Here is a 20,837-nt window from a genome sequence, read left to right on the forward strand (position 1 = left end):
AAGTCCATTTGGAAATAATGCATCCAATTCATAAATCCACCATGCTTCACGTTGTTTTAGAATATTAACTCGATCACCCCCTCGGTTAGGTCTAGATATCTGTTCAATAACACGAAATTTAAGGTCCGTCAATTTATGTTTCAACTCATCAAAGTGGGATGGGACCGGTAAATCCAATTTTCTTAATTTGATGGTGGATTTATGTTTGGAAAATCTATTTTTGATCTTCTGTGTAGTTTCTCCTACATATAAAAGGTTACAGGGACATGTGAGTATATAAACTACATAGGATGATTCACATGTATAATGGGATTTAAGATTGTACCATTTATCTTTCTGTGGATGTTTAAATCTGTCCCCCTTCAATATATCAGGACAGGCCACGCAACCTAAACATGGAAAATTGCCACATTTTTTTAAACCCATAAACCGCTGTGAATTATCACATTTAACATTTTTAAGTTCAGCGTGGACCAATTGATCCCGAATAGTACCACCCCTTCTATATGCCATAAGAGGGGGCGATGTAAACTCTTTTATCATTGGGTAGCCATCAGATAATATATGCCAATGTTTTCTAAAAATCTTTGTAACATCTTTGCTATGGGTACCAAAAGTGGACACAAAAGCCAGTCTATTCTGAGGAACCCTATGTGTTTTAGATAACAAATCCACTCTAGATGTTTCCTTAACCGATCTATATGTATCATTCAATAAGTTTGGGGGATAACCCCTATCTAAAAACTTTTTTGACATGTCTTTAAATCTCGTTTCTTGTGTCTCCTCATCAGAAACAATACGTTTTACTCTTATAAATTGACTTTTTGGTAATGATTTTAACAATCTTTCTGGATGGGCCGAGTCATATCTAAGAAGATTGTTTCTATCCGTCGGTTTAACATATATATATGTTATATACCGATATACCGATATATATGTTAAACCGACGGATAGAAACAATCTTCTTAGATATGACTCGGCCCATCCAGAAAGATTGTTAAAATCATTACCAAAAAGTCAATTTATAAGAGTAAAACGTATTGTTTCTGATGAGGAGACACAAGAAACGAGATTTAAAGACATGTCAAAAAAGTTTTTAGATAGGGGTTATCCCCCAAACTTATTGAATGATACATATAGATCGGTTAAGGAAACATCTAGAGTGGATTTGTTATCTAAAACACATAGGGTTCCTCAGAATAGACTGGCTTTTGTGTCCACTTTTGGTACCCATAGCAAAGATGTTACAAAGATTTTTAGAAAACATTGGCATATATTATCTGATGGCTACCCAATGATAAAAGAGTTTACATCGCCCCCTCTTATGGCATATAGAAGGGGTGGTACTATTCGGGATCAATTGGTCCACGCTGAACTTAAAAATGTTAAATGTGATAATTCACAGCGGTTTATGGGTTTAAAAAAATGTGGCAATTTTCCATGTTTAGGTTGCGTGGCCTGTCCTGATATATTGAAGGGGGACAGATTTAAACATCCACAGAAAGATAAATGGTACAATCTTAAATCCCATTATACATGTGAATCATCCTATGTAGTTTATATACTCACATGTCCCTGTAACCTTTTATATGTAGGAGAAACTACACAGAAGATCAAAAATAGATTTTCCAAACATAAATCCACCATCAAATTAAGAAAATTGGATTTACCGGTCCCATCCCACTTTGATGAGTTGAAACATAAATTGACGGACCTTAAATTTCGTGTTATTGAACAGATATCTAGACCTAACCGAGGGGGTGATCGAGTTAATATTCTAAAACAACGTGAAGCATGGTGGATTTATGAATTGGATGCATTATTTCCAAATGGACTTAATAGGGAACTGGATTTAATGCCGTTCTTGTGAGCCTATGGCCATACTATCCTGAATACACCCGATCTCGACAGATCTTGGGAGCTAAGCAAGGCTGGCCCTGGTTAGTATGTGGATGGGAGACTACTTGGAAATACCAAGTGTCATAGGCTGTTAACTTGTGTGAAAGCCTTGCCCTAATATGAGACATTTAGGATGATTGGGAATCAAATTATTTTGGTAATATATACTTTTATATAAAGATATTCCTATTTATTAACTTAACCATTATCCTTTATCTCTTTTAGATTCTCCTTATTTTAGCTCGGCTGATGGTTATTCCGGGACGTAGCTGGCCCTGTAGGTTTATTTAATGCCTCTTTGTAAATTTTGAGATTATATAATATTTGTGCCACTGCGTTGACAGACCGATCTTTAATATTGTATATTATCATACCACAGTTTTGTTACAGTAATATCTTTAGATCATATAGTGTCTGTATTTGTAGTACAGTGTTGATTTTAAACTTGTGTACACTTTTTTATATAATAGATACATATATATATATATTTGTAATATATTTATCACTTCACCTTCATATTTATTCATATTTTTTATATAATGTTGTTTATTGATATATACACATTGACTGGCTATCTTTGCACTGTCACTTTATATATAGACTGGTCAGTTTGCACTGTCACTTTAAATTGTTATGTAGGATCGGGTGTGTCCGACCCCTTAATCACTTGCTGTTGCATAAAAACTTGAATGTGTGCACTAATATTTCTAAGGCTTGAGAAAGACCTGTGCGTCGAAACGTTGCCTGTGTGAAATAAACTCACCTTATTATTTGAAGTGCTGAGCCTCTGCTTCTTTATTTTGGATTTATTGAGGGACTTGGTGGTACCCTGGCTCGTGCACCATTTCACTGCTGAGTGCTGCATTCCAACCTCTCTTTTTGCATAAACATTGCCATTGATGTGAATATCTTGGGGACAAAATATACCTGTTGTTGAGGGAAGTGCTGTGGAAAAGAACAGACTCATCTTAAACCTCTTCATGTTTACAATATTTAGAGAATCCTCATATGAATAGTGATAATAAATTTACAACCTAACCTCTTTAATTTGCTCTAAATAATTATAATGTATCTCTACAGGATGTATTGCTACATGGATGTGCAACCCTCAGGACCATAAACAGGCCAGGAACTTTGTGTAACATTTGTCTCAATAGACTGAATTAACTGAGATGCCCCTGTACAAGCTGGGGTATACAAACTTGTGGTCGCATGGGTTATTTCAGAAGTTACACCTTAAAAAATGTAGGCTAGTGTTCTGCCCTCCTTCACTACTCCAAAATGTCACAATGGAGGTACCGACACTTCACATCAATCTAATAATTGTGATGGCACATATGTACATTTGCATTATCCTAGATCTTATGTGTAAAAGTTATCATACCCAGCACATTAAGTAGTTATAGCAATGTGGAGACCACTGAAGACTAAACACATGTCGCTGACATGAAGACTACATAAGGGTAGGTAAATAGTCCATACTTGGATATCAGTGTTTGTGGCAAGGCTTGTAGATGTCATTGTTGCTTATGGACCACCTGTACAGGTGGTGACATTGGTGATATAGATGCAGACCTAAATGGGCCTTGGTGAAAAGTGTACCCTAAACTGTAGTGGCATATTAAGGCCATTGTGTGGCTGGTCCATTTGCTCATGTGTGTGCAAACTGCTACCTTGAGGATTACTCTGGTGTTGGTCTGGCTATGGTTTGTACTTGAACTGGAGTTGGCAGGTTGTGGCAACCAGCTATGCTGTGTGGTGGGCATCCACATTGCAACCTGTGGTGGTGGAGGACAGATGTTGACATCTATGAGTTTCCATGCCTTTCTCTTTCACCCGGAGACAGTCTTGCCTATTACAGTAGGAATTCTTGCTGCAGTATCTTCTGTAACCAATTGCTTCTCATATATGACAATTGTGACACAAAAGCAGCTGCTGATAGGTTGTTGCCATAGAAAATGCATTTTTTTTATGTTTTTGTTTTTATGTGAATAAGCCATTAGGGGAAATTATATAATGAAGGATTCACTGTTGTGTATTTGCTTAACATGCTAAAGATGGCAATTAGAATTTTGTCTAACAGACTCTAAACAGCCCTAAAGCCAACATATAGACAACTTTTATATTCCAATCTTGCTGCAAACATGTCCAACTTCCTCTCTGCTTAGTGAATCATCACCCTTCTTTATATGTTTTTACATTTTTGCCTTTACTGTTATACAGTGTAGTAGAAAAATAAATTAGCGATTGCCGCAATGTGTAAGTCGGGTTATTTTCCTAGATGTGTCACAGTATGCTGTCCCACTCCCTGCTTCTTCTCCTTACATTTCATAAAAAGAAGAAATTTCCATGGGTTCTCTGCCTTTGACAAATACAACCACGCCATTGATTTCCTCACATTCTTCCTCCTCTGGAGTTACTGGAAGCAATTAAGACAGCCTGCCCAGTGTAAACCCTGTCATTTCCAGAATACCTATAGGTTTGTGCTGCTACATTGCTTAGTCTCCAAACTCATAAACACACATCATGGAAATGTACTTAAATCCCTCCATTCACGTTTCAGAGACGCTGCTTGCTAGAAATCAGACGTTACTTCAAGTAAACCTGTTCCACAATTTAAAAACAGCAAATTACTTCCAAGCCAAACGGATAATAGAAAATGCTGAAATGTGACTTACGATCCCTTTAATATAACTAAAGTGCTGACGAGCACTGATCAGGTACGTCTAATGGTTTATGTGAATAGGAGAGCTTCCGCAAGTTTTAAAGGGTTAATAAACAGCCTTGAGGATCCATGTAGAATAATATAGCCCAATGAACAGTAAAGAGGCTTATATAATGTGTTATAATTAAAGCCCCAAACTAGTAGTAAAAAAGAATTAAGGAAAAGCCCTATACAATATACAGTACAAAATCTAATTAAAAGCATCAACAGGCAGAGACGAGGTTACAACTTTTTTTGCAACAGAATTACTCAACAGATGTATCGTTCACTTTGAACTTCCCACATGCAGTGGACGGGTAGAAGAGCAGCTACATGGTTCACCTAACATTATTAAAGCTTAGGCCAGCAGGGAGAAGGCGAAGGAAACTCTGCAGGGTTCATATCATATAATTGGCATGTTAGAATTTTGCCTTTGGGTCAATCACCTTTTAACCCTCTACATGTGGTAAACATTCCTGCCATGTGTGAGTCTTAAATATTTTTGCTTAGAAATGATATATTTTAATGTTTTACATATTTTGAACAAAAGATGGAAACAATAGAAAAACTAAAAGGAAAGATAGCAATTATGTTATAAAGTGAATATTTGACTTTGGAATATAATCAGACTGAGGAATTTATTGGGGAATAATTTTGCTTCTGATAATCATATTTAAGGATTTATTGAAGTCCTGGAGGGTTCCTTCAAGCTAATGTTTTCACTTTTGTACATCATTTCATGCTTTCAGTTTTCATTGATGTTATAAAAATGGTGGGATGGATGACGTTTGTGTTGTATGTAAGGTTTGTTATGGAAGGTTTTGCTGTCCCTCTCAATTGGACATATAACACTAAATAACAGGAGATTTTATGACATTGCATTATAAACACATAGACATTAATATGTAGTTGTCCCCCCCTTTGCAGGTATAACAGCTTCCACTCTTCTGGGGAGGCTTTCAAGATTTTGCAGTGTTTCTGTGGGAATTTTATGCCTATTCATCCAGTAGAGCATTTGTGAGATCAGGCACTGATGTTGGACAAGAAAGCCTGGCTTGTAATCCAGTTCATCCCAAAGGTGTTTGATGGAGTTGAAGTCTGGTCTATCTGCAGGCGAGTCCTGTTGTTCCACACTAAACACATCCAACCATGTCTTTATGGACCTTGCTTTGCGTGCTGGGGCACAGTCATGCTGGAATAGAAAAGAGCCTTCCCAAATTGTTCCCACAAAGTTAGAAGCCTAGCGTTGTTCAAAATACCTTGGTATGCATTACGATTATGATTTCCCTTCACTACAACCCCTGAAAATCAGCCCCAGACCATTATTCCTCATCCATCAAACATTACAGTTGGAACCACCAAACAGAAAAGCATCATTTGTCAACCACAGAACACATTTCTTCTCCTCCAGCATCCAGTGGCAGCGTGCTTTACACCACTCGATCCGACGCCCGGCATTGTACTTGGTGATATGAGGCTTGCATGCAGCTGCTCAGCGATGGAAACCCATTCCATGAAGCTCCCACTGCACAGTTTTTGTGCTGATATTAATCAGTTATCAAAGGAAGAAATTCATGGTGTTTAGAGGATGTATCTTCTAGGTTGTAAGATCAGGGCCCTCCTTACTTTTGCTTTTGTAAGTCCATATTGTTATGTTGTGCAATATTTGCCATGTCTTGATTATCCATTGTAGAGCGCTGTGGAATATGATGGCGCTATTTAAATCAATAAATAAAATCTAGATTCTTGTAGGATGTTATTTATTCCATGTTTAGCATTTATTGACTAAGCATCATGATAATTTGTAGAGGACACTACTGCCATTATTGTTTGACATGTTTACACAGGGCTGCCAGACTACAGATAACACTGAAAATGAATTTTCTAACATTAGAGATGTGTTAAAAAAGGTGTTACAACTTACACTAAGAATATAATTCCCAAGCAGCTTCAGAAAAATGCATACAAAATATTAACCTTTAGGTTTAGACCACCGGCTTGAAGCAAAGATATATCCAGATGTTGAACCATGTGGTGGAATTGCCCAGTAATTCAACCCTATCGGCAGAAGATTCACTCTACCATAAAAAGGCTAGTCGGGAGCCCCCTGCTTTCCCACCATACTTCCCAGGTGCGGCCAAATGTTGGTTGCCTCTCTACTAGACATTCAGGAGTGCCTCACCCTTAAAGAAAAAAACCTTAAACTTCTTGTATGGATTAGGGGGGTGACAGAAAGAGGCTCAATTACTACTGTGGCAGCTATTGTATATATGTTTTCTTTTGTTTTCTTTATTATTACTTTGGATTTTCTTTTGTATATTTTTATTTAAAACATTATTTCCAAAAAAAAACTCCCCCATAATATACTGTAATTCCAACCGAATGACAGATTGAAACAAATGACAATTGATTTTGGATAATTTATGGGATTTTCTATAGACTAACATCTTCAATGTTCCCTCTTTCCACAAAGATCTCACGTATAAAAACTGACTTTAGAATAAAAAAAGGTGGACATACTGGATGAATAAAGCCAAAAATGGCTCACAAACATCTATTATATTAACAAAGCTTGGACACTACACCAAGACAAGTCAATAAAAAAAAAATACATTTATACTGAAACATTCTGTGGAATTATTAGTTGCTAAATTTTAGTGGGTGTCAAGTAACACAAATTTAATTATAGTAATAAAAAAGATTTTACACTTTTTAATCGATAATACAACATTATGAAGCTCCAGCAAGGCTACTCCATAAAGTAAATACAATACTAGGTTGGTGACATCATCTCTTACCGGGCATTGAGCATTAAAGGGACACATTAAATGACATTGAGCATTAAAGGGACACGCTACCTTTGGGGAATCCTTAAATATTCTGCGTGCAGCCCTTTAGAATATATTATTATTATCAAACATCCTACATGGTATAATGGCAGTTTTAATTTCTCGTGCATTTTTTAAAGTTAAATATTGTTGCTGCATTAGGAATCTGGGGTGATTTCTTCACACTATAATGCCTTTTGACAGCGGTAGGATTAAGGGCTTTGTTGTGTATGAAGACAAAAAGCAGATTGTGCAGCTCTTTCTCACTAACTCCAATTGATAATCACCAGGACAGAAATAATAGGTTTGCTTTCCCAGTGACCTTACAGCATTAAGTCAGCTAACATGAGGACCATCTAATGGTTCTGCCGAACCAAAAGCAGGTATAACCGCTCAATAAAGAGATTTCATGTGCTCTACAGGGTGCAAATTAATGGTTTACATTGATATGGCTTTTCTCATTTTTGCAAGTGAAATAATTATCAGTAATGAGAACCTCTTAGAGCCAAATTATGCAATAGGAGAGAAACTGAGGCCCAGGCTTTCCTCTTCAGTCTCAGAATTTTTGTGTATTTGAGTCTTAAAGCGAAGGAACCTGGAAGGGATGAAGTTGCAGTTCCCTGTTCTAAATGTTTGGAAGTCTGGTGGCTTAGCACAATGCTATTATTTTTTAATGTCTCACTCCAAGTACAATTAACCAAAAAAAGTGGTACAAAATATGACCTTTTTTCTTTATGAAGGTCATGCCTTTGTTGATTGGTTGTTTCTCCTGAAAAAGGTGTGCTTGACAGTGTTGACCCCAGAAGAACAAGAGTAATGTGTCACATTACTAGTATCCCTGATGCTGAAAGGGTTTAATGTGTTTTAATTTTAGCTTGGCACACATGGCATCTATAGAGATCTCTTGCACAGGTCATGCAATGAACCCTTCATCACTTTAACACATAATGGGCCTTCCTTATAAGAAAACATACAGTATATGGCTGTCAAAAATATAACAAACGCGACATAAAAAGGTTACATTTAATAGGAAAACTGGGGCCATCTTTATTTCAGTGCAAAAGATGTCGCTGCCCCTGGTCCCTTGCTTACCTTAGGGACCCACAGCTACCATCCTTTGGGCCGTTCTTCTGCGCATTGCCATGCCAGTGAGCTTTTTAAAGTATGGAGAGGGATCATGAGTGGTACCAGCACAGACTGCTAATGGCAGGTAAGACCGAGTTGAGGGCAGCAACTAGGGTTCAACTAGGGGGGCTTGCCCAGGGCCCCATTATCATTATACTTCTGCCCTTAGTTCTAATCTCCTGGACACATAGTTTGAACACTATGCCTCTCTGTCACATAATACATGACCGGTATTTAAGTAGGAAAAATATTAGAACGAGATGTCAAACATTCTATAATAAGTCTAAAATGTAAGGGTCGAAGGCTTAGATTTAATGTAAGGAAATTTTTCTTTACTGATAGACAAGTGGAACAGCCCACCAGCAGAAGTGATAGGGCATAATAAAGTGAGGGAATTGAAATGGATGAGATAGGTGTAAAGCTATCCTGAATCCAAGACGGACCAATTAAAATCTGGCAATATGGGCTGAATAGTTCTTATCTGCCATCAAATTCTATGTATTCCATTGAATAACTTGGTGTTTTATAAATAAGTTGTTCTTCACAGCATTACTATAAGTTGAAAGACATTCCCTATATGTGCCTTCTATATGAACCCCATTTCACATATATAACGGTTACCTTTAAATCATACAAATAATAACTGTGACCAGATTCCATCTCACCACCATTTAAAAAGCCTTTTATTGAGTTAAAAACTATTTACACTTTTTTATTTTCAGGAAATAAGGGTAATATTTTACACACTCACATGCACAACGTAAATTGACTGTACAGTTTCGGCAAAATAAATAACTATTCACATGTAATCAGCATATCCAGAAATAGCAGTAAGACATCCCTCTCTGCCATTTAAAAATAAGTTGAAGAATTTTTTTTTAAATTAAATTCTTTCAAAATGTACCAAAATACAATTGATTGAAAGCAGTAGTGGTTTACATATCATCGCTGTGTATCAGAAAATGTGGTTTGGCTACAGACAGGATGTGGGTGACTGTCTGAATTTAACATTTTGGGAGAGAGTGTTCTGTACAATGGATGGGTAGAAAGTGTTACAAAAACCTGATGGTCACCATTAAGAAGAATAACTGTTATGCAACATACAACAATTCTTCAATCGACCAAACATCAAATAAATACTTTTCACCCCAATTCACACATGATGGTCATACGCAATACGCTGCCTGGGAAAATTGGCCATGTTTTATAGGGCCATTTGAAGTAGTGAGAAAGCAGAGATACTTGGAAAGAATTATTATTGAGCTTAACAGTAACGAGATTGATTGTGATTTAAGGAGGAATGAAAAAGGAGTAGAGATGGTGTACGTTATTGATTTGCCTTTCCTTAGAATGAATCTGTAGATGTCACATAAGAATTATTATAAGAATACTGAGACTCAAAATGCAACATCAGTGGGGATAACAAGCATTTATAAGACTTTAGACGCCATGTAAGGAAATTGCATTTTACTCAGAGAGTAGTAGAAAAACTAGAATAACCTCCAAGAAGAAGTGGTAGATGGTAATATAATGAGAGAATTCAAGCATACATGGGTTAGGATTGAGCTCCTGCATCTAAGGAGACCCAGGACTGATTAAGGGTCTGGGCAGACTAGATGAGCCTAATGGTCCTTATCTCCCATCAAATTCTATGTTCTATATTTTTGTTTCTATAACTCAAAGCTCAATGTCTCTTATTTTGAAGGGACATCAGGATATTTTTTTTTCTTTAGAGCTCTATACTTTTGTCTATTATTGTGTACCACAGGGGGTACTTGTGAGGAACTGGGGGAATTTGGCTATATTTGTGGCATCTAAGCTTTAGACTTGAGTCAATACCACCAATGGGAGCCAGAAACCCAGCACTGCAGTTGAAATTCTGTTCCCTTGTATGTACATATACTTGCAAGGTAATCATGTGCTGTTTCCATCTGCTAGAGATTATAAATCTGCAAACAGAGGTATGTGGGTTATGTTGTGGATCCAATTTATCTGGGTAATTAAATACAAAGTATCCAAGGGATATACAAACACAACATGTATGAAATCAGTGCTTAACTGCCCGAAATGTCTACGTGGAAGGGGTTTCTCGAAAGACATGCAATGCATCAGTAACAGAAAAGCAGTAGCGTAAGAGTTAATGATATTTTGGGAAAAATCTATGGTCCTTAACACAGAAATGAATAACAGTTATGTGAAAAACTAACAACAATACTGCTTTAAAAACCACCAAACATCTATTGACGTTTGTGTTGGAGTGAAACAACGTATGACACATTTCCTTGAATTATGTGTGAGGAACTTTTCTGCAAGTTCCAATCTGATTTTAAAAAGAAGCCTAGGCTTGTATTTTATTAGAGGTGTTTCACTAAACCACAAAACAAATCTAAAATGTAAAAAAATGAAATAGAAATGTAACCTGTCTAAATGATCTACAGTGATTTATTTTTTTTACAACAGTAGTAGCAATATACAAAGGACACAAATCAAATACATTATAAACATGTCTATTTGTGCCCAAAATGTAACATATCCCACAGTCTAATTGTTTGAGCATGGAGGGTCCTGCAGCTGTCTGCCCAACTATTATGGAACAATTCCCCATCTTATAATTACAGTCACCTCTCTGTCAGTTGGAATATGGGGATAAACATCTACAATTCCCAGATCGGTTAACCTATTCAGCACCTGTCCAGGTAAGTCACAAGTCCAAGTGGGGTCCCAGAATCCCTATACAAATTTGATTATTCCAGCAGCTTGGATAATCAGAATTAAGCAAGGGCCAAAATGACAGTCCTGCTAATAACCACAAATCTCATTTTTAGAGTTTTTGTTGAGGTGCTGTCTTGACCTGCTGCAGAACCACATCTTTCTCTGAGTTCTTACCCTTATAGTCCATTGTGTGGTTATCCATGTAGCGTTTCCTCACCATGTGACATATGATTGCTATGATGACAATAAGCATGGATAAGATGCCAACACAGATCCCTAGGAGCATGGCTGGTTGGAGGGTATGGATAACAGGACCAGGTGGACTGGTGAAGATTTCAGGGGCAGTTGGGGTAGCTGGAGAGGGTTCTGCTGAACTGTCATCATATTTGCAAGAAGTGTCTGGCTGGAGGATATATCCAATTGGGCAGACGCACTCATAAGAACCATAGGTGTTGATGCATAGCTCTTTACAATGAGATGCTTCGCATTCATCGATGTCAACGCACTCTGAACTGTCAGTCCACGACTCATCGTCTAGTACATACCCCTCGGGGCATGTGCAGGCATTTGTGTTAAGATCACATTCTGCTTCACACACTGGAGTCTCACAGAATCTTCTACACTTCTTGGGGTTCTTTTCATCTACAATGTAACCATCTGAACAGCCGCAATGAAAGCTACCTAAGGTATTGATACAGTCATGTTCACACTGATCAAAGGGGGCCTCACACTCATTAATGTCCTCACAGCGGGCATCTATCATCTCAAAGCCTGGATGACAGCTGCAGGTAAAGCTGCCCTCCGTATTGCTACATTTTTGTTCGCAGATGTCAGGGTTGGCAGCACAGTCATCAATATCTTCACATTTGGTCCCATCCACCAACGTATACCCCTCATAGCACACACAGATGAAGCCAGGTCTCTCTGCCACAGCTACGCAGTGATGGTCACAAGGTTTAGGGTCACATGGACGACTACAAGTCCTACCATCCTCTTTAAGGTTAGAGCCTGAGTTGCACAGACACGTTGGCTTACTGTGATCACCTTCACATATAAATTCGCACCCACCGTTTTCAATAAAACAGCTCCAGGCTCCAGGTGTCTCTGAAATCCATTTCATGTTACCACCTCCAATGTCTCTGCAAACAAGTTGAACATCCACATTGGATACAGTTGCATAGGTGTTAGGGGGAAACATTGCATCACTGTCAGTGCTCACTATTCCAAAAGGAGTTTGATAAGTAGCGCTGTATCCTTCAGGTAAGTAGATCGATCTACATGACTGGGGGAAGGTGAACTCACACAGAAAGCCATCAGTCTTAGTGTCACAGTCTGTTTCTTCCCAGAACTGATCTCTGCTCACTGAGACACACTGTGCCCCACACTTCTTCTCCCTGTTCCTCCAGTTATAATAGTCAGTGTTATTGTCACCTGTGACCCAGGTGAACCCTCTAAGATGATGGCCCAGGTCTGTGCATCTCTGATGTGAAGGCAGCTCCAGCCCTATCCAAACACTTGAGATGTTCTTGGCAGTTTTGTCCATGAGCAAGGAGATAGCATCAGCTTCCACCGAGCTCCTCACTGTCATCAGATGTCCATTCTGCTTCTTGCAGGCTTTGGTTGCTCCTTGGTACTTCTTGCTGTTTAAAGCTATGGCATACCAGGTCTTGTTGATGCAGACAAATTCTAAAGACTGCTGATCGGTGGGTGCCAGGTATGCCAAGTGGGCTAAGGCAAGCACTACAAAAATGATGTGCGGGATCAGCAGCATGATGCCCCAGTGCAGAGTACAGCGAGGGAGGTGAGGGGCAGCAGCAGCAGGGAGAGTGCGAGCCTCACAGCCAGGGAACTCGTGCGATCTCCACTCACAGAGGTCTGTGTCATGTCTCAAAGTTTGTGCCCAACTTTATATGCTGCCGGCCCTCCCTACAGCCCAGAACAAGAGAGGAAGGAAGGAAGTGCCTGGAAGGAAGGGCTGGAGCCGCTTGGGATGGTGATGATCTGCCTGTAGCACTTACTGATTGCTCTATAACTTACTGTGCGGTGTATCGGGACACGGTTCATGTACCGGCAGCTCGGAGTAAATCATCAGCGAAAGTGTGTAATGGGACAAGGAAGGGTGGGGGGAGAGAGAGGGGGCGGGGAGGATCCCTTGGAACTGCAACTCTTCTCCAAGTAATAGTGGAGAAATTTCCCGAGCTTTATCACCACCCATACACACACACTCTCTCTCTATATATATATATATATTGAGAGAGAGAGAGATTTTTTATTCCAGTTTTATATACACATAACGAATGCAAAGGATCAAGATCTCTCTCTCTCTCTCTCTCTCTCTCTCTCTCTCTCTCTCTCTCTCTCTCTCTCATTATACCAGTTATACACATAGTGAATGCAAAGGATCAAGAACTGCTGTAATTAACACTTTAGGTGGGTGCAAGAATAAAGGGTCACTCTTACTTCTCAATTACAAATAAGAATCACTATAATACCCTAAGCACTTTTAGACATCTCTCCAGCTTTTTCCTTCTTTGTAAACCTGTAAGTTACAGAGTGTCCTTACTATGATGTATCCACAGGTCTGTATGAGTTATATACATTGTGTATATATATATATATATATATATATATATATATATATATATATATATATATATATATATATATATATATATATAAGACAAATGATACTATATAAATACATTCCGAGTAGTAGTCACACTGCCCTTAAGGAGTTAATTGTGTGAAGCTGTTAACCTTTAAATGGAATTCTTATGCTTCCTCTTGTTAGTAGACATATGGGATGGGAATGATATGGGCAGCATATGTGGCAGCATACCTGGTGTGTGATGGAGTGTTGTACATGAGAAGAAGTTCTAAAATATTGTATGTGTCAATAAGAGACATGATGGAAACACTTGTGAATACGAGGAATGCTGAGGCTGGTAGTCATGCTGTGAAAAGCAAGCCCTGTATACACAGGGGATCTAACCTGATAATGACAGGGAAATGAGTACTTAAAATGAAGCACATCTGTCAGTTTCTCTTTCCTTAAAAGTGTTAAACACATAAAATCAGAACAAAAAAAAGATTTTTTTTATGCTTCTATAACAACAAAGTATTTCAATCAGTGCCCTCTCTCTTTGTGAAACATTCTGGGCCATTCCATCCACAACAACAATCTGGAAAGTTTATTGTATTTTTTTTCCTGCAGAAATTTCAATTAGAAAGGATTGCAATGCAGTGAGTTAGAGGAAGGAACCAATAGGTTTTTTTCTCATTGAACCAACAGCCTGATGTTAGATGTCGCCAAAATGACACGATTTGGGTAGAAGCTGTATATTTCAAGGTAACTGAAATGATATTTTAAGGCTATATATACAAAATAAGATGTTCACACCCTAAAAAAGATTCAACATTTTCTGGGTGTGTGCTGATTCCATGTTTTGTTGTTTGTACATATGTGTCATTTCAGCAGCACCCCAAAACTTGAATCTTTTTTAGGGTGTGAATCTGTCATATAGTATGACAGAATCCCTAGTATCTATCTCGTCTAATATTAGGGATTCTGTCATACTATATGGTATTTATTGCTTAGCCCACCATTATGTCAAAGTAACCCAAAGTATAGTATAAATATATATTATGCATATTTATAATTAAGGCTTTGGGTACAACTGGATATTTCAACATATCTGAAATTATATTTTAAGGATATAAATATGCAGTATACGGACAAAAGTATTGGGACATCTGATCATTACACCAACTGGGACTTTTATGACATCACATTCTAAATACATAGACATTAATATGTAGTTGGTAGTCCTTTGCAGCTATAACAGCTTCCATTCTTCTGGGAAGGCTTTCCACAAGGTTTTGGGGTGTTTCTGTGGGAATTTTTGCCCATTCATCATGTAGAGCATTTATGACTCAGGAATTGATGTTGGACGAGAAGGTCTGGCTCACAAACTCTGGTTCAATTTATCCCAAAGGTGTTCAATGGGTTTGAGGTCAGGGGTCTGTGCGGCTGGTCAAGTTTGTGGACCTTGCTTTGTGCGCTGGGGCACAGTCATGCTGCAATAGAAAAGGTTCTTCACCAAACTCTTCCCACAAAGTTGGAAGCATGGCATTGTTCAAAATGTCTTGGTTTGCTGAAGGGGACATACTAAGCAATTTTGGACAACGCTATGCTTTCAACTTTGTGGGAACGCCGTTTCTATTCCAGCCTGACCGTACCAGGTGCTTAGACAGAAATATCACAATACAGATACAGTGAAGTTATGAATAAAGCATAATCCTGGAGCTAAGTTTAAAATTTTGTGTTAACACTGTAGCAACCAATGGAACACTCAAATCATCAGTTGTATTCATTTGTTGTACATTTTTTTGCTTGTTTGTCTGCCAGTTTGCTTTCTCATGTATACCAGTTATGTCTGACTCTATAGTATTGTATATTTTTATGAATATTGAGAACCTCAGGTCCCTCTTTCCTCGTTACTTTGCTCATGGAGTGTTTGTGTCTATACCTCTCCAACTATGTCTGAGTTTCTCACTCTCTCTGTGTCTGTCTATACATATGCCAATCAAGTCATACATTCAGTAAGATTTGTTTGATTTATTCTAAAACCTGACATTTTTGAAATTATTTTTTTTTTTAAAGCTTAGAAAGGGAGACACCAATTACTTTTTATTAAGTACAAAATAGGATGACCGGTTTTATCCTTGTGCACATATCATTCCCAAAATTGTAGGTCGTTGAATGTACTGGGTTCTAAAATGACAGTAACTTTTCACACCTCAAACACAATCTCTTCAGTTTTACTCAAATTCACTGTGTTTTTCATTGAGTTCTTTAGGTGACCTTGATTGCCTATATATTATTATTATTAATATATATTTTTTTAACCTTATATAATGGCATCAAGTTCTGCAAAGCTGAATTTGGGATATATTTTCCTGTTTGTAAATCATAGGAATGCAACCAATTTTCTTAAACCATAGCAAACACTGCATTGTGTTCTCGTTCAATACGGGATAGCAGAAATTGTATATTTTCCAGGGAAACTCTAGATTTCTTAATCTGCAGTGTTGAAAGAACATCACTTTTCCTCACTGTATATTATTTATATGGTGAAACAAATCATGTGACAGAACACACGTCTTACCCTTAGTCAGTGAAACTAAATTCCCCTGACACTTTTGTAGTTTCATTGAAGATAGTCCAGTCTTTCTGACTGTGTTTTAGTTCAACCCATTTATTTTTAGCAATTCTGAAAAATGTCTTAGCTTACTTAAACCAGATTAATTTGACCTGCAATAATTTAGAAATGCTCAGTAGCAGTGTTTAAAAAATATAGCCCCAGAATGAAAGTGTTTGACCGCCATGACAATGCGGTCATGGTGGACTCATGCGGCAACTAGCTTGGCCACAGAATGAAGTTAAGTGCGTTGTGTGCTCAAAAAGCCAGTTGCGTTTCCATTTAAGTGTATCAAAGGGATAGTCATCTACAATTGTGGATCACTCTCCCATCAATATCCAGTAGGTACAGTAGGCTGGCAGCTCCAACTAAATGGGAGAATGAGTGCTCACTGATGAAGAGAGAGGTAAGCTGATCATTGAGTCTGACTGTGCTGTGTGTATGGCTGTGTGTGCTATGTGTGGCTGAGACTTGTGATGTGTGTGTTTAATTGCAAGCCATCTCATTGCTTATTAGTTTGGCTTAACGAGGCGTGTGTGTTTGAGTCCATGTTGATGTGTGGCCAACAGAGCTCTATAACTGACTGCCTTCTTCATTCTGTAACATGTCAGATGAGCTGCTGCCCCATTGATCCTGCCATCCTAACTTTGGCCTAGTTGACCTAGGGCAGAACATGCCTCTGCTCTATAGTGTAAAATGACTATACTTCATTCCAGCATTATACCTTAATAGATTATTGTCAAAACGAAGATTTGGAAAGTTTTTGGAATGAAAGAACAAAGCTGGCCCTACCACATAAGTGATCAAGGCAGCTGGCCTGGTGGGGGAAGGGTTGTTCAAATAATCCAGAATCATGGCTAGCCATTACTGACTATTAATTACCATAGCTAGTCAATAGGTTGTGTGATAGAAGATTCAGTATAAAGAAAACTACAAATAAAATAAATATACAATAACATACTTTGTAACATTCATAACATTGCAAATAAATGACTTTAAGAATTTAAAATATTTGAAAACTAAGTGTGTGTTTTTTTTTTTTTCAAAAGACTTGCAGAAGCAATTTTGCTTTGCATTCCTTGCTTCCCGCTGGCTCTTAAAGGGATACTATAGCCAGCTCTCCATTCTCCTACTGTGCGAGTGAAACCCCATCCAGCTGTAGTGGGAAAGGCTAAACCAAGTGCTGATTATCAGAAAGTTACATTAATCATAAATCTAGCATGACTGTTCAACCATTACGAAGTTAACTAGACAATCAACTGTAACCCGAAATTCTTTCTCAATTGACTTTATGAGCTGTAATAAACATTAAAGAATTTCACACGTAGATAAATTAACTAGCTGCACAGCGTGATCTACTTACTATTTACTATAATCCCAGTCAGTAGATGACAACTGGAAAACCTTGTTGCAATAAAACTCTTAACTTTAGGAAAGAGGCCCCTATCTACTAAGTGTAGAAACATACATCAGCAGCAGATGATTTGGACATGTTCATAGTTTCACACCGGCTATCATTACGTTAATTTTAGCACTTCTGGGAAAATTCCAAAGATCTACGAGTGAAAGAAAACCAAGCCTTACTACAAGCTTGGTCGAAAGATGATACACATGAATATTTTGAAAGTTCCCAAGCTCGAATCACCTGACCTCTTCTTTAGCAACCAAACATCACATGTTGTTAAGTATGAGTGATATGCATGATGTGTGTTGCTTTTTGAGGAACATATACAACTATTAGATAAAGGGAAAACTAATGTGAATCGTAAACTTCCCCCCAAGTACATTTCATACTCTGGATTACAACATCATTATGAGGCATTTCACACTTTCGCCTGAAAAGAAAACTCCAATATACGCATGATATATCACTGGGACATATTTATTACTTAACAGAGAATTACAGCTAACATACCAAAGAAAAAACCTAAACAGCGATATAATCTGATTATGTTTTAAGAGCATTTAATAAATATATATATATATATATATATATATATATTAAAAATAATCTCTATGGACCATAGTGATTGAAAGCAAACTGGGCAATGGGGGCCGCACCAAATATCTAAAGCACTTTGCAAACCAATTACTCATAGTTCTAATACATACATACAACACTTCTAGCATACTCATCCTTCTGAATAATACGTCATTTTTGATCTAATGTTAGAAGTAAATTGTGTCATATACATTAGGCTGTTGTCATTTTTGCATTCCTAAACGCGAAAGGGAAGTTGTGGCTAACCAGCTTTCCTTTAAGAGTATAACCCAACCTAAACCGCATTTTTGTTTACTTAGCAACCACTCAATATTTTGAGCGAAATGGAAACTCAACTCATTAGCCATCCTCATTACCTTCCTTCTTTGTTAAACATAATAAGGTTATATCTCTAAATAACAGAACACTGGGGTTTTAGAACACTCTTTTTCCAGAGTTGGAGATGCTCTTCCTCTATTAGTGGCAAGACAACATAGTATAAACAAAGAAACAAAAAAAATCCATGCGCTATTTTCTTTTTCATTAAGAAACAATATTTCCTCTTCACCTCCAAATCTTTAGCATTGGCAAAATACATTGTTTTTAGACGCTATTAATATTTGTTCTCCTACTTAAAACATACACTGGCCCACATCATACATTGTGCCCATTTCATTGCAAAGTTCCAATAGGACAGCCAGCTGGAGTTGCTATTGGGGCTCTTCTGACAAAACAAAGGCAGCTGGCAGCTATGGAGTTAGAAAATGCCTTAGTACATTTTAAGAACTTTCCACATTTTCTCCACCTGCCGCCCCCTGTGCGATGATACGCTCATGTGTAGCTAAACACAGATTCAGAAATCCTTGTTGGTGGAAATTATTTTTCATTACTGCACTAAGATAGAAGATTGCATGGCATGCAATATAAACGCTTTAAAAAAGTACAATGGGTACAAACTCTAACCTGCCTCTTAATATGCTAAAAGACTAATAAAAGCGATTGTGATGGGAACAGATAATATCTTGATTATCTTGCAAGATATTGATTATTAGTCATTTCTGCAAGAAACATATTTCACTGGTTGTTCTTTATAACAGCAGTACTCAGACTGTGCAATTCTCCATGTGTGTGGTTAGAATAGAAACTTAAGCATAAAATAATATCCATAAGTATAAGTATGAAATAATTTTCATTTTGCTTGATATATATATATAAACTATTATTATATCTATCTTTTTTAAAGAGGTCCTTTAACACACAACATTGGACAGCCGCTACTCTTCAATGAGCCTATCTACAATGTGACAAATTGCAGCCAGGTGGCGCTGCTGAGCTCCTGGTTTTGGTTTCTAAGAGAACATTTGTCACTTTCAATATCAGTTTTTTTGTTGCCCTTTAAGAATAAAAAAACAGCAAATGATGGCAATAACAGAAATAAAAAACAAGCGAAAGCTCTTATTTGTGCTTTCAGAGACTGGTAGATTACTGTTATTTGTCGTCCAAATAGAGGGTAGGAGATCTGAGAAAATGTAGGAGACCGATTAATAACATATTGAAGGAACATCTGTCAACTTTTAAGGTTATTCAACACATGTTTGTATAAAGCAGCATTGTCAATGAATATGAATTCAGCCTGTTTTCCTTTTTAACAAAATCACTGCATGCAAAACATATGGTATGCACTTCATTCCTGATATCAAAGACAATAGGTTCGCAGTGAGGACTTGATGTTTTATAACGCTTAACGTTATCCCAAGCCACCAAGTGCTATCTTTTGGAGGTCCCTCTCTGTAATCCAAATCCTTTAGTCTCTTTCATTGCCTCATGTCCCTCTTTTCAAGGAGGTCAAGGCATTGGTGGGTAGGGGTATTTACCTATTCCTATTCCGTGTTACGAAACAGCGACACCATAAAAGCAAAAAAATATAGTCGTCCTATTATTGATAAGCAGAACAGGCCTATAGCCCAGAAGAACCTGATCGGGAGAAGACAGCGTCTCTAATAGAGTGTGCAATTCCAAGGCAACTTTATAAAGTAGCAATTGGGACATTTCCAAGCAAGCAGGAGCTTTAATGGACATTTTTGGCCCCATTACACACAGCGTGGACATTCCAGTAGTAAATCCTGCAAATGGTGGCAATTATCTGTTTATAGCAGGGATCAAATTAAATGGAATAAATGGCGTCCTCATAGGCTTAGGTACAAATACAGTAATATATGCTTTCTGATCATTATAAAAATTGTAATTGTCATATTATTATACTATGATTGCTAGGGGCTTTTACAAATCCTAATATATTATTACTAACGCCATGAGGCTGTTCAGAGGCTGCAGTTAACTCAGCAAATTCCTGTTTCCTGTGCTACGTATTTATGTCAAGTTTTCTC

The 20,837-nt window shown here is 37.7% G+C and overlaps 1 protein-coding gene and 1 pseudogene across 1 annotated transcript; one reads left to right on the forward strand and one right to left on the reverse strand.

Moving 5' to 3' along the window:
* Positions 1-1,870: 1,870 nt before the first annotated feature.
* On the forward strand, positions 1,871-1,989 carry LOC128487823 (uncharacterized; annotated as a pseudogene).
* Positions 1,990-11,279: 9,290 nt separating this feature from the next.
* On the reverse strand, positions 11,280-13,352 carry LOC128483251 (thrombomodulin-like). Its single transcript, XM_053459382.1, has one exon. It carries the CDS (start codon positions 13,037-13,039, stop codon positions 11,378-11,380), a length of 1,662 nt encoding a protein of 553 aa, XP_053315357.1. The 5' UTR covers positions 13,040-13,352; the 3' UTR covers positions 11,280-11,377.
* Between the last annotated feature and the right edge of the window lie 7,485 nt (positions 13,353-20,837).

This window comes from Spea bombifrons, chromosome 3 (genome assembly GCF_027358695.1).
Source record: "Spea bombifrons isolate aSpeBom1 chromosome 3, aSpeBom1.2.pri, whole genome shotgun sequence".
In the NCBI taxonomy this organism is placed as follows: domain Eukaryota; kingdom Metazoa; phylum Chordata; class Amphibia; order Anura; family Pelobatidae; genus Spea; species Spea bombifrons.

Excerpts from the sequence above, each read along its gene's own strand:
- LOC128483251 (XM_053459382.1), bottom strand. The coding sequence starts at position 13,039 with ATGCTGCTGATCCCGCACATCATTTTTGTAGTGCTTGCCTTAGCCCAC.